This window comes from Podarcis erhardii (assembly GCF_964252035.2).
Source record: "Podarcis erhardii genome assembly, chromosome: 7".
Classification (NCBI taxonomy): Eukaryota; Metazoa; Chordata; class Lepidosauria; order Squamata; family Lacertidae; genus Podarcis; species Podarcis erhardii.
Window position 1 is genome coordinate 27,173,108 of NC_138511.1, and position 15,182 is coordinate 27,188,289.

Sequence of the window (15,182 nt, forward strand, 5' to 3'; positions counted from 1 at the left end):
GAGGTATTGCCATCTGCATAATGATTCACAAGGCTCATGAATGTGCTTTCAGCATGCAGCATTTGCTGGGATTAGGAACACGTGTAAAGTTTGGGTGATCAGAAACAGGCCAACAGGTCATCAGAAACATTATCAGTTTTAAACACAGCTAGGTCATTCACTTCATCAGTTTGGATCAAATCTACCTTGGGAGAAAGTACATCAAAAATGCACTATTTCATAAGAAACCATGGGCTACATACAGGATAGTTATTGTTATGGGTTTGGGAAGTCAGTCTGGGTCCCTTTCGAACCTGAGGCTGGAATCTGTTGGTACAGGAAAAAATAATTATAGGTATAAAAAGGAGAATTGCCTGGATGTCAAGATCCAGGTTTGGGGCAAGGACTCTTTGGTGACAGAACCCCAGCAGATATAGGGTATTAGCCACAATCCATATTGTTGCACATACTCCAATCTCTGAATGGCAAGGCACTTCCAGGGTTCTTGCACTTACCCAGGTTTGGTTTCCTTGGAATGAAGGTCAGCGGAGACTGTGGTGTCTTTAAGATATATGGATTTATTTACACAGAGCATATACAACCAGAGCGTAGGCTGGAGGGGCTCACAGCATTAACATCCCAACAGATCTTGCTAACATGGTGTGTACACAGCTTCTCAAATGAGCAGCAGGAGCACACCAAATGCATTGTAAAGAGGTTGTGCTCAGATGCTGAGCTCAGGTTGTGGCGAAATAAAACCAGCCCATGAAACATTACCACAAATGTGACAAGCTGTTTACACACACCTGCAAACAAATGTACACACTGCCAGCGGCTGCAGGTGTTTAATGAGTGATTTTTACCTGCTGGGTTTTCTGTAACAAGGGGGAAATCTGGACTAAACGGATTGAAACAGCCCTGCAGTGTTGCTCAGTGCTATTATGTCCACCAAGCTCCAGGCTAAGGCAGGTGGGTTGAGCTTTTCTTCAGGGAATTATAGGGACAGAACCACCTAAACTGTATAGAAACTTATTTATGTACGCTACTACAGTGGCAAAAATGTTACATGCCCCAAAATGGAAAGAAGCAGAAGTCCCAGCAAATGAAGAATGGATACAAAAATTTATGGAATGGTGAAACGTACCAGAAGAATAAGAAATCAAGATAACAATTTTTAAATAAAAGAATGGAAATGGTTTATTGCAGTGGCGTAGCGTGGGTTGTCAGCACCCGGGGCAAGGCAAGTGATTTGCGCCCCCTAACCCGTGGATTTGCGCCCCCTAACCCGTGGATTTGCCCTAACCCCAGAAGTTGCGCCCGGTGCGGCCGGCCCCCCCTGCACCCCCCACACTACGCCACTGGTTTATTGAATATTTACAGATAAATTGTAAACAGATAAGAACATTGGCAGGATTATTGTAATAACCTGCAGCTTCATAAGAGTATATATTTAAAAGGAGATGAATAAATGAGCAAATTAAGTTAATTTGGATACGGAGAATATATTAAAAATAAATTAAAAGAAAAAGGGGGAAGGAAGAAAAGCTTCGAAATGTCAAAATGATTGTAAAATTAGTGAAATGTATAAACTTGAAAAGTATAAATAATTATTTCAAGAGAAAACTGGAGCACAACACCCCTGCAATGTAGTCCACGTTCTTCATTTACTACTTTCGCAAGTGAGTGAGCATCCATATGATAGGCCACTGCTAATATTGCAGGTGCTGATATCTCCAAAGAAAATTTCCTTTAAATTGACCCTCAGCTCCTGCTCACAGCCTCCATCGCCCCTCTCCTCTTTCCCTGTCTCTTGGTTTATTCCAGAGTTCTTCCTCTGTTTAGAGCGACGCGACTCCGCCTCCATAGAAAACCATGTCCTAGAACTGGCCCTCGCCCACCCACCTAGCTTATACCCGCTTCGGCCTCTCTAGGACGTTCTTCAGTCGTGTATGGAGAGGCTGCGCTTTGTTCCGGTCAAGGCCGGAAGTAGGCTACTGGCGGGCGTTGCCGTGGAAACGCGGCGCTGTTTACCACCGAGGAGGACCGGACCTGCGGCGAGGGAGCGAGAAGGGCTGCTGGATGGAGCCGCTGCGAGGTGAGAGCGCGGGCGAAGGCCTGGCGTGGGGCTCCCCTTGCCTTACCTGACGCGACCGGGTCGGGCCCCGCCACCCGCCCTTTCTCGCCTCGGCCTCCTACGCGAGGAGCCCCACAACAGGCCTCCTCCCTATCGCTAGGTGGTGGGAGAGACCGAGCATGCGCGCGTATGAGATACTTGGTTACATGACACCAGCCTTTGCCAACTCGGTGCCCTCTTGGAAGTTTTGGACTACAACTCCCATCTGCGCTGGTGAGCGCTGTGGTCCAAAAGTTCTTCCGGGAGGTTACCGGGTTGGCAAAGGCTGAGTGGCGAACGTGCATAGAAACTCACGCACACACGGTATTAGGGCAGTTGCACGCCTTACCTTTAAAAGCGCATGACTTTACCTTGGAGAATATCGGGAAAGGTAGTTTCCCCAGTACAGAACTACAGTTCCCAGCTCCCCCTAGCAAACTACAGTTCCCAGGATTCTTTCAGGGAAGCCGCGTGCTTTAAATGTGAGTTGGGTGTGCTTTTAAAAGTATGGCATGGATTTGGTCTTATACTTATTTGGCCCGTTCTCATCTGTGGATTTAAAAATATCTTAAGTTGCTCACTTAGTAAATCATGTTTACATTTTCACTTTTCTTTTTTGCTCAGTTTTCATTGGTCACATTTTTTCCCCTGATATAGTGTAGGATTTTCCTTGTGCGTATGTGTGTGTGTTTGTAGTTTTTATGTGCCATGTTTGTTTTGATGCTGAATTTTATTGATTTTGCAACATTTATATATTGCTTCATTGAAATTAAGCCTAAAAACAATGCTCTGTTTAGTTGCTAGTTACATTGCATAGAATGTGGCAGCTTTTCTGGAATGTTGTTTGTATTTGTGTTTATTTACTGTGGTGTGCAATATGTATGTCAGCCTCCTGTTCTAATGGCTGCGTTGTTTGGGATTGTTCTACTGTATATTTTAATTGTTTGATGTTTTATATTTTAATGTTTGTTTATCTGGTTTTATGTATGTGTATTTAAAATATAACGTGAGTATATTTTTATCAAAATATTTTTATTCTGCACTTTATTTTCCAGTAACAGGGCCTCCAACATGGCCAACAACTATCCACTTAAAACCATGCAAAAACAGCGCACAATAAAATGGTATTATTAGCATAATGAAAAAGTGTCAGCATCAGGAAGGACAGGGAATGAAAAAGAGTGGGATTAAGTATTTAGGCCAAAGGGGCCCAATGGCACAGATATGTTTTTCAGAGGGCATGAAAGTGTCATTAGTGATGGGGCCAACTGGGGCTGAGAACTCTGAAGCTCAGGCACCCACCCAATAGAGAAGCCCCTGACAACCTTCTACCTACTCATCAACTACAAGTTGGATGGTGCTGGGGCATGGATTGGGGCCTCTGCCAAAGATCTGAGTGGGAAGAAGTGATCCTTCAAGTATGCTGGTCACAAACTGGGTAGTGCTTTGCAGTTATAATCAGCATTTTTAATTGGAGATGTAAACAAACCGGGAGATAGTAAAATGGTGCAACAGTGAAGTCACAGAGAGAGTGTTGGACTAATCCAGTTTAGCTGTGTCAATGGCAAGTGGATCAGCCTTCTCCAGGAAGAGCACAGCTGGCATACCAGCCAACACTGCAAAATGCATTCCTGGCCAAGCTGCTGTTTGGGTGATGAAGAGCAGTGTTGGGTTTAGGAGAACTTTCAAGAGGTGAACCTGTTTTTTTCAAGGATAGTGACCAAAACAAGCAACTCACCTAATCCCCAGACAGTTCTTGCTGACCAGCAGCACTTTCAAGGTGGTGTGTGTGTGTGTATATATATACACATACATACATACATACATACATACATACATACAGTGGTGCCTCGCAAGACGAAAATAATTCGTTCCGCGAGTCGCTTCGCCTTGCGATTTTTTCGTCTTGCGGAGCGCGGATTCCCCGGGTATTAACGGTTTTACGAAAAAGGAAGCAAACTCGCAAGACGTTTTCGTCTTGCGAAGCAAGCCCATAGGGAAATTCGTCTTGCGAAGCACCTCGAAAAACAGAAAACCCTTTCATCTAGCGAGTTTTTCGTCTTGCGAGGCATTCGTCTTGCGGGGCACCACTGTATACACACACACACACAAACACACACACATACACACACACTAGCAGGATACGTATAAAAACCCCAAACCTGTCACAGATTGTTGAGAGCACCAATACACATTTTTACCTAGAAGAGCCAAAAACGTTTTTTTATTTGATGCTGGTTGAATAGGGAATTCCATAGATGAGGTGCCAATGCTAAAAAGGCCACACCACTGGTAGCCACCGTCTCCTCCATGGCAGGCAAAAAGGGAAGGTAAATAGAGCAAGGCATCAGATGAGGACCTTAACAGGGAATCTGTGACCTTCTCCGGATGCTGCTGGACTTCAGTTCCTTTCATACATCACCATTGGCTATGTTGGCTGTGCCTGATGGGAGCTGGAGTCTAGTAACATCTGGAAAGACACAAGTTCCCCACCTCTGGATTAGTTGCTCAGTGGCCAGAAGTTCCTTTTAACATGAGCGACAACTATGGCCATTCCTGAACTGGAAGAGCATGACTACAGTAGTTCAGGCACTGGTGACTTCAAGATTGGATTACTGTAATGTACTCTGTAGGGTTTCACTTGCACTTTATCTGGAAACTGCAGCTAGTGCAGAAAGTTGCCGCACGGTTGCTGACAGGAATGAGACCCTGTCAGCATATAACACCTCTGCTCAGAGATCTGCACCAGAGATCTGCACTGGCTGCACATTTGCTACTGGTCGGAATTCAGTGTGTTACTGTTAGTATATAAATCCCATAACAACTTGGGACCAGTTTACTTGAAGGGATTGCCTTTCCCCCTATATGCTCACTCGGCTGCTTCAGTCTGTGGAACTGGCTCTTACTAGTGCCCCATAATACCTGTTCTGCCCCTGTAAGAAATCATTCTTTTCGCTGGCAGCACATTTGAAGCTGCCTGCCTATTGAAATCAGGCAGGTGCCCTCCCTGTATTGTGCTTAAAACATTTCTGTTTAGGAAAGCCTATCCAGACATGCAGAAGTTATGTGTATTCTTTCTCCTTTTAGCTACTGTTGATTTAAATTAATCTTTTGAGTCCTTTACATACTTGCTTTAACAGCTTTTACGAAGCATTTTAACATACCGGTAACCATCTAGAGGTTTGGGGTTTCTTTTACATTCAAGTGGTATATAAATGTTGTCGAATGAATAGGTTTAAAAGTCTGCCTCACATTCGTTTTGAAACAGCAAATATTTGTTTATAAAGGTTGAACTGAGATGGTATTCAGATGGATTCTAGGAGTGTAAAACTGAATGGGAGAACTCACTTTTAATCCTCATCTGTATGCTCTTTTCTTTTGGACTGAGATTAGATGTAGCTTGGACTCCTGTTTGTACGTGTTTTCTCCATGACATGGCACATAAAACGCTTTGTATTAATTGTGCTGCCTTGGTGTTTATATCTGTTGCTTGGCATATCAAGCTTAATACACAAACACACCTACTCTTTTTACTCTACATCCCCACTCCAAGACAGCAGTACAGTGGTGCCTCGCAAGACGAAATTAAATCGTTCCGCGAGTTTTTTCGTCTTGCGATTTTTTCGTCTTGCGAAGCATGGACTTTGGAAAAGCTTCAAAAATCACCAAAGTCTTCAAAAACCTCAAAAAAGGCTACCACACCGCGTGCTATGAGTTGCTCCTCGAAGTGAATGCACGGTTTTAAGAAAAAGGAAACAAACTTGCAAGACAAAGGAAACAAACTTGCAAGACGTTTTCGTCTTGCGAAGCAAACCCATAGGGAAATCCGTCTTGCGAAGCAACTCAAAAAACGAAAAACTCTTTCATTTTGCGAGTTTTTCGTCTTACAATGCATTCGTCTTGCGAGGTACCACTGTAGATGATAGTCTTGGTGAGCCTGGCCTCTGTGGCCAGCTGGTGGTTCCTACACCTTTCATTGTAACCCAAGTCAATGGGCCCTTTCCCCTATTATATATAGCTGGCAGATATGGGTGCATGCTGTGCCATTGTCAGTTGGAACAAGGCAGCAGCAGTGCCCCAGACTTGGCCACAAGAGCGGAGTTCATCATTTGCTACAGAATCTTTCCCCATTTTGTGGATGTGAGAAACAAGAAGGCATAAAGTGAAAAAGAGCTTTGTTTTCTTTGTCCAGTTTTGTGAAAGCAGCAGGATTGGCAATTACTCTTTGGACTAACAGTTTTTGGGGTGAACTTGAGATGCTCTGGATGGTAAGGCAGCTTCAAAATAGGTTTAATTTCAAAGGGCTGTAGCTATCTAAGTTCCATTCAGAGTAGATCCATTGAAAGTGATTGACCTAAGTTATTCAAGTCCATTGTTTTCAGTGGTTGTGCTCTGAGTAGATACGATACAACCCAAAATGTGTACGCATATTCAACTTGTATATCCTGCCTGCTACTTTGGAAGTTCAAGGCAGTTTGTGAAAAGTCAATTTTAAAACTTTTAAATGTCATACACAGTAAAAAGAAATTCATAAATAAAAACTGTTAAATTAGCATTAAAAATAGCCTGAAGTAGCATTTCATGAAAATTAGTGTTTATTAAAAGGCTGAGCCATTATTTAAGGTCTTAGCTGAAGCTCTGTTAAGAGGACACTAGGGCCACAGCCCTGGAGATGTCTTCTTCAAAGGCAGCTGATATTTAGAGACAGTGAAGGGCTGTAAATTTGAATGGCCCTCATCTCAGATATGTTGTTTTCAGGATGGGTACCCAAAATTTGGGGAGAGCACTTTCCTTGAAGGTTTCTGCTAGTGACTAGGAAGCCTACATGATCAGTCTTCTTCTGACTCCAAAGAGCTGATTCCTACCTTTCAAAACCCTGCACTCCCTATCCCCAGCATGCATCACAAAACACTTTCATTCCCAAGTTTCCCTCCAGACTCAGATCCATAATGGAAATCCTCTACTCTGACTGCCATCTTTTAAGGAGGTACATACCAGAATACTGGTAATGTATTGGGGAGGAGCGCAAACTGTATCACTCTGTGGTACAGTCTCTTTAGGTGGGGAACCTCAGGCCCAAGGGCCAGATGTGCCCACTCAGTCCTTTTTATTTGGCCCTTGGGAGTCTCCCCAAGCCACACACACCCTCCCCTGCCACACCTCTCACTGCCACTACTTTGCAGCCTCCATGAGTGTTTTTGTCTGACTGGAATGTGTCCTTGAAGTCTGGCAATATTTTTTGATGGCCTGGATGGATGATCGTGTGAGGGGTATGTGAGTCTGTGTTGAAATTAACCACCTGCAAAGGTGAAATTCACATGCATCAATTTGCCTACTTTTCCTCTGGCTCTGCCCAGTGCTGTCATCCTGCCCCCAGAAGTTTGCCTAGAAGGGAATATGTTTCTCAGGCTGACAAAGGTTTTCCTATTCCTGATTTAGAGAGGTCCTCATCTCTCTCAGTGTTTTTTGCCAGAAGGAATAAAAAAGAAAAACAACTCTTCTCTCAGCTTGCTTTTCAATTGACATCTCAAAGTGCCTTGACTTTTAAGGTGGGAGTATTTGTATTGCTGCTTTCCCTTGTAAGCTTGCACTGAATGTGGTGCTTAAAGTGTTCTCTTGTATATTTATGCGCTTATGGTATATTTTTAATTTAGTTTAGCATTGCTGTGAGTGTTGTTTGGAAAGTTGTCTAAATAGATGTAAATAAACAGATGGGCACAAATTGTGCTGCTGTTAATGTATAAAGGGAAGAAATGTGTCTCCCCTGCTGGGGATGTCCATCCCTGTAGTTCGACAACTGTTAACTTTTGTGCTTTAAAAAAAAAAGTGCCTCCACTACACTTATTCTTTGGTTGTAGAGCAGCAACCTTTGGTCAGGTAAAACCTTTTAAAATTGTCTTAAGAAGCATTCCTCTTGAATTATTTTTAGCATAAGCATTACAGGTAGCAGACGCCCCCTTCCATCTCACACAGGAGGAAGACGGTACCTTTTGGGAGTGACACATCGATGTATCATTTAAGCAACACCTGGTTCCTTGATTTAAACACACAAGTGTCTCTTTTTCTTCACAACCTTTGTTTTAGATATGCAAATTTGATGCGTCAGTTTTTAAACTATATCTACATGTCACCTTCCTACCCAAGTATTCAAGGTGGTTTAAAATGTTAAAGAATGCTCAGGAAACCTAAAACAGAAGAAATCACATACCGTATTTTTCGCCCTATAGGACGCACTTTTTCCCCTCCAAAAATGAAGGGGAAATGTGTGTGCGTCCTATGGGGCGAATGCAGGCTTTCGCTGAAGCCTGGAGAGTGAGAGGCGTCGGTGCGCACGACCCCTCTCGCTCTCCACGCTTCAGGAAGCTATCCGCAAGCCTTGGGAGCCCGTCGAGAGTGCCCGCCGGGCTCGCAAGTCTTGTGGGCAGCAACCTGCAGCCCGAAGCACGGGGCGCACTCCGGAGCGTGCCCCGTGCTTCGCGCAAATGTCCGCAAGCCTTGTGAGCCCGGCGGGAGTTCCCGCTGGGCTCGCAAGTCTTGCGGACAACAGCCTGTTCTGGGGGCTGGGGACGGGGGAAGCTCGGGCTTCCCCCACCCCCAGCCCCGCAAGCAAGCTCTGGGAGCGATGGCAAGGTTGTGCAACCTCGTCATTGCTCTCGGACCCGTTCTGGGGGCTGGGGTTGGGGGAAGCTCGGGCCCGCTTGCTGTCATGGCTTCTTTGCTCTTTGGGGCTCGGGGGGGATTTTTTTTTTCTTTATTCCCCCCCCCAAAAAAAAATAAGTGCCTCCTATGGGCCGATGCGCCCTATAGGGCGAAAAATACGATAATAGGAAACGGCATAGACATAGCCAGGATTTTTGGGGGGGGCAGGCCTTTTGTTGGGGGGGGGCAGAACCTCAGTTTGCTATGCATTTTTTTTTTGATTTTGAGTTGCCCTTCCCTGCCTCTCCGCCCCCCTTGCCTACACCCATGGGAAAGGGGGAAGAGGTGGTGAGGGAAGAGGATTAGCAGCAAATTCAATGTATCAACTTTTTAAAAAATTAGTTTTTATTAAAGATTTTCTTGTTACAGAACAAACAAACAAGGAAAAGTACATATAGCGTCTCCACTTTCAATTCACAGAGACTTTGTGATGTGCAGTGGAATTGCATAAAAGAAGTCCAGGAGGCTGCTAAGCTGCTGGGGTCTCTCGCTCTAATGCAGTCATGAGGAATAATGTCAATCAAGAGGGAGGTGGCACTCTTTTCTTTTCCTTGCTTAAGCCAGAATGTCAAAATTCAGCCTGGCGTTAGGCATGTTTATGGCCTGTGATCTCACTGGGTGTAATGCTGAGCTGGACTGCATGCAGCCACTCTGTCTTTGTAGATGAGTCAAAGTATTCTTTGGGCTCTCAGCCACCAACAGCAACAGCTGATGGAATGAGGGCTAGGTACAGAGGGCACTCCCCCCAGCCCAACATCTGCCTTCGGCTGCCTTCAGTGTGCATTAAGAATCTGTACCTGTTTTTCATTGCAGAGACCCTCTATTTTTAAGAGGTTTAATTCAATAAAAGCTATACCTATTGGGTTTCTGCCTGTCGTGAGCTTCTAGAAGCATGGGGCCCTGCTGGAAATGGGCAGCTCCAATACTTGCCTTGGCCTCTAGAGGACGATTAACAGATTTCTCACAGAGAGAAATGTCATCTCCGCCCTTAATTTCTCTTGCTTGGTTTCAGGGTTGAAAATCTGCAACTCCCTGGAGGTGCAGGCGGAGATCCTCTCAGACTGACTGGCCTGTTTGATCCTCTGGAGCTTTTGAGCCGTCAGTCCTTTTGAGCCGATGGAGCATCTTCTGCATGTGAGTGTTTTGGTTTGCTTTTGAACTTTCCCCAAACATGACCTTCATGACCTTCAACGACAAAGCTTTAACTGGCTCCTGAAATATCCTGGGATGCTTTTGCTGATGTCTTTTAATTCTGAGGTGTTCTGGCCCTGAGGCAGCTGCAGAATAAACCTGATGTCAATCTATGCACAACATCAGCCTTTCAGTTTCCTTTTTTCATAACCTATTTGCTTGCAAAGTTGAGCAGGCATAATAGGGCTGCAGAAACAAGCACACAGCAAGGCAGTGCTACACTTAGGTGCCATCATAATGCCTGCCTGGGCAAAGTCTTGTCCCCTGGACCTTCCACATGACAGTGGCTGTCATGTTCAAGCAGTCTTCACTAAAATATTCTAGCATTCTGTTCCCACAGTGCCCAGCCAGGGAAGCCCATGGGGTGGACGGGAGAGCCACAACTCTTTTGCTTCTATTCCAAGTCAGCCTCCTGAAACTAATGCCTGAATAAGTGTAACTGACATAATTTCCCCCTTTACCCTTCCTCGTGTCATATTCAGGGCTCCCGGGTTTTGGGAAGGAGGTGCCAGGAGAACAATTAGGGAGCTAGCCTAGTCCCCCTAGTCCACTGACTGCACTCCACTGGAGGAGTTGATAGATTAGTGCTGTCCTTCCGGTGTAAAGTGGCAGGCTCATATGAATTCCTGTCAGCCCAGCCCAAAGCCTAATTCAACTGGGCTGAAAAGTGGTCTGTTGCAGGAAGTGAAAGCAGGTTGCTGCAAGCCGGGTGGTGCCTGGCCCTTTCTGACTTTTGTTTCCCCAGGTCTCCTGAAAAGCAATGGCTGCTGCCTCGCACCTGAACATCTCATCCTCTGAACGGAAGACCTCCTTTGGCATTGCGAAGCCTCCCATCTGGCAGCCACACTCCCTCAGCATGCATGTCACCCGGCCAAAATCTGCAAAGGGGCGCACGAGATCCAACTTGAATTACTCCCACAGCATAGAAGCCTACTCCTACCAGGTGCCATCGTCTCCTCAGCCATTAGCTCCCTGCGAAGATGCTGCAAGTGGCCGAAAGACCTTGTCGACCCAGCAGCTGTACCAACCTGTTCAGGTGTTCCCTGCTGAAATCCCAGATCTCCTCCAGCAGGTGCCTATGAGAACTTCCTCCTCCTTAAACAAGTACAGAGTGCTCCCATCCATCAGCAGGAAAGAACTGCGGAAGGGTGCCGTGGAGATGATGTCTGAGCAGGCTGGTCAGCTCCAAGGGAGTCCCCCACCAGAAGAGAAAGAGCAAGGCTTCAAAGAGCTTCTTCCCCTGGTGGGGAAAGCCTCCACCGATATCATGGCAAAACACAAAGGGGGCGGTGGAGAATACGCTCAGAATCCACCTCCTCTTCTGGAGACAAAGCCCCGAAGTAAAACAAGGGAAGGGGCCCATCCCGTGCTGAATTTGGAAGAGCCCAGTGAGAAGGAGCCGAGGTTGCTTCTCGCCATCAGGTCTCCTTCAGGTCACAGATTTGAGCGTCACTTCAGGCCGACGGACAGCTTGAAAACCGTCCTTACAGTGGCGGAGCAAAAGAACTCGGTCGTGTACAGACGCTGCAGCATTGAAACAGTGGAAGTGCCTCGGAGGACCTTCGCAGACCTCACCAAGTCCTTGCAAGAGTGCGGGATCCCTCACAAGTCAGTGTTGTGTATCCTGCAGGAGTCGCAAGAGGGGGAGCTGTAAGCGTCCAGAGGCTGTTCTTTGCATTAAATGCCATTGGAGAGTGGATCTCTAGATCCAGCTGACGCCTTTTCTCTGGTGTAGCACTCCCCCCCGCCCCACCCACAAGCTCTTCCCTGTGCAGGACCATTTTGTTTAAGCTTTGCATTGAAGCTTTGCATTGAAAACCCCACCCACCCCCTCTCCCAGCTTCCCATATTCCCCATTGCATTTTGTAGGTTTGCTGAGTTGTTTTCAAAATGGCCTGTTCTCCAGGGAAGTCTTACAATCCTGATTCCTTTATTCCAGTGGAAGGGATTGGTTTGTGATATTTGTTTGGCTCCAGGAATAGATCCTTTCCCCACATCAATGTGAGTTTTAAGATGAGTGGATGGGGAAAGATGGATATAAATAGCTGGCCCCCCAGGAATGTCTCTTGCACAAATTCCATTTAATGATGTTGTCATCCGTTTGCAAAACTTCTTTTCAGCAGGGGTTGTGCAGGAGAAGGTTCTGGTGATTGTGACCAATTCTTCTCTCCACCCCGCCCCTCCCCCAAGTTCTTCCAGTCAAGATCCAAATAGTTTTTTGCTTTGATGGAAGTGCAACTGACCCCAACACTTGCTCTCTCTAGTCCATGGAAAAAGCCAAGATTTATGACAGCTGCATTAGTTCCTTTCACAAGATGTTCCTTTCACAAGATTATGGCACAAATTAGACTGGAAAGATCCCATCTAAGTGGGCTTACCCAGTGCAAATTTGAATGTTGAGTGTTGTTTGGTAACAGGTAACATAACCTTTGCTTTTTTGAAACAAAAAAGAGTTAATTGCAAACATGTGTCGATTTCAGTATTCTGTTATCAATCGAGTTTTGCTTGGGGATGAGCAAGGGGCTTTTCCTGAAAGCTGCTTTCTCATTATTATTTTTTAAAAAATGAATCTTAACCTGTTTGTGTTTATCAAAATGCCATTTATATTCTTTTTTAAAAATCTGTGTTTGAATGTTTTTAAAAAAGTTTTCTGTTCATGTGCAGGATTTGAAATCTTAGTATTATTGAGAGATTGGGGTGGGTTAAGCTCTAAGTACACAGCTTGCCAAAACATTCTGCTTCTGAGTGTTAATTCCTCTTTATCCAATCTCACTTTTGCCTTGCCGAGATGGCCAAATGAACCTTGGAGGTTGGTAGGAAATTGACCTTTGCTTTGATGGCAGCTGCTAAAAGTTAGGCCAGGGCCTGCGTCACTTGGACACAAATGAGGATTGGACTGAGTGGGGCAGACATTCCTCACCTCTTTGCTCTAACACAAGAACAGCCAGCTTGGGGCCTTCCAGTTGCTGCTGGACTCCAGTTCCCATCATCCCCGACTATTGGCCTTGCTGGCTGGGGCTGATGAAAGGTGGAATTCTGCAGCACCTATAGGGCCACATCCGTGGCCATCTCTGCTCTCACATCTTTACAGGCGAGACTAGTAGAGTGCCCAGCCTTGCTTCAGTTACAGCTACTGGGTTTCTCTCTTTGCAGAGGCCTGGGTCCTTTGGGAAACAGAGATGCCTACAACAGCAAGGTGGAATGAGGTGACGTGTCAGTACCCCAAAGTGTGACACCTATGGCAGAAAGAGGTGAAAGAATGCAGGGCATCCTGGGCCATCAGCATAAGACACCTGGGTGACAGGCAGCAATGCCATCTCTGGACAAGATATTAGCCTGCAGGCACAAGGCAAGGCCTGATCCTGAGAGCCCACATTCACCTTCCTGATTCATGTAGCAGGGTCAAGAATGATGGGGAAAACTTCCTGTTCTACCTAGCAGAGAGTGCTACCTATAGTCCAGAGAGACAAGGAAGAGTGTTGTATGAGCAGCCTGGTTTGCTCCAAGTTTGCTTGACCAGCAGCACCATGGGTGTGGGGCACAAATGCGTTTTCTTCACCCAAGGGGAGCGGTGGCAGTGGTCTTGCTTAGAAGTCATTCCAGCTTAGGGTCAGTTTCCACATGGCATAGGTTCAAGCGGCGAAGCTTCCCTTGGACTGCATCATTTGCCTCCCCATGCACTCAGTAAATCATCTCTGGGAGGCTACTGGTCTAATTCCCAATTCCATCTTTGTCTCATAGGAGAGTATTGTCAAACCCTGTCCCCAGCCTGAGAAGGCAGTCCAGAAAGACTTCACCACTTGATTCTGCTCCATATATGAAACTGTCACCTACGTGACAGCACTATTCCATATATTGGCAGATAACCTCCGGGCTGTGTGAACAAATGCTGACTTTGGTTTCTGATTTTGGAGGGGGGGAGCCCTCTCAGGGTAGAGGGGAGCCGAATATTTTCAGAATTACAGCTGCAAGGACCATTGAAAGGGGCCTGGAATCTGATGGCCTGAAACTTGTCTCCCCCAAGGGAACAGTAGAAAAAGAAAAACCTGGAAAATGTCAAGGCTTAAAGCAATGGAGCAGTTTCCTGGATGGAGGGTGGGAAAGTACGCTTTTTGCACTTCAGTATAATTTGAATATATGTTGTGTGTGCTGTTAGATACAATAAATATATTCTGGGTGTACTGGACTAGTTCTGTCCAGGCAAGTGTTCATTTTGAGTGCCTAATTTTTTAGTTCTGCAGGATTAACAATTTGGAACACACACACACACACACACACTACTTGGGTGGGTAACTGAGCAGGCACCAAAGGTCCCCACCCCACTTTTACAGTTTCTATCCCACTTTCCTTCTTGACAGAAGGTCAAGGTGGCTGATGGTAAGCACATTGGACCAGCTCAAGAGGTGTCTTCATCAAAGACCTGGTTCTTAACACGACCATCCCAATACCCCTGATCACAAAGGTAACAGCCATCTTTACCTGTCTTGTCAAACAAAGCAGGTTGTTTTCAGTTTTAGTCCTACTCAAGAAGAGATACATGGACATTGATGGGACAGTTGGATCCTGCCCAGCATATCTAATGCATCCTGTTAGTGCAAGGATTTCAATTTGCACAATAGAAATCTGCTCTGTGGTTTCCCATTTGGGGAGGACACAGGGCCCATATGGGGAGAGCAGGAATGTCCATTGCACAAATTGAAATCCTTGCACTGATGGAACCAAGTTAGTTGGGTACCACCCATTGGTTTCAATAGTAGAATTAAGTTGGAGACAACTCCTTGTACTTAGGTGGCATGCTGAACCCTGTTTTCCATTACTTCTGCTCTCTCCCCTTAACTCTGATGGTCTCCAGAACTATCAGTTAGTTCTTATGTTTTCCAAAAAAGTAGTAGTAAACAACTATGGCTGATGTAGCCAGGAATCTTGTTTTGTACCCACCACAGTCTAATCTAGCAGAGTCTAATCTATTTCATTCTTCTACAGAAAGTCAGATCATTGGTAAGTCTAGCTCAGGGGTCTGCAACCTTTTTCAGCCATGGGCCGGTCCACCATCCCTCAGACCATGTGGTGGGCCGGACTATATTTTGGAAAAAAATATGAACAAATTCATATGCCCCATAAATAACCCTTTTAAATAAAAGGGCACATTCTACTCATGTAAAAACACGCTGATTCCCGGATCGTCCGCGGGCCGGATTGA

General features: G+C 45.6%; 2 protein-coding genes across 2 annotated transcripts in view; both read left to right on the forward strand.

The window, feature by feature from the left end:
* LOC309346951 (chymotrypsin-like elastase family member 2A) overlaps window positions 1-15,182 on the forward strand; it is a 207,434-nt gene that overhangs the window by 158,705 nt on the left and 33,547 nt on the right. The gene's annotated exons all lie outside the window — the stretch shown is intronic.
* Window positions 1,844-11,681, forward strand: UBXN10 (UBX domain protein 10). The gene is made up of 3 exons (XM_081871870.1): window positions 1,844-2,074; window positions 9,804-9,925; window positions 10,728-11,681. Exon 3 carries the CDS (start codon window positions 10,743-10,745, stop codon window positions 11,634-11,636), a length of 894 nt encoding a protein of 297 aa, XP_081727996.1. The 5' UTR covers window positions 1,844-2,074; window positions 9,804-9,925; window positions 10,728-10,742; the 3' UTR covers window positions 11,637-11,681.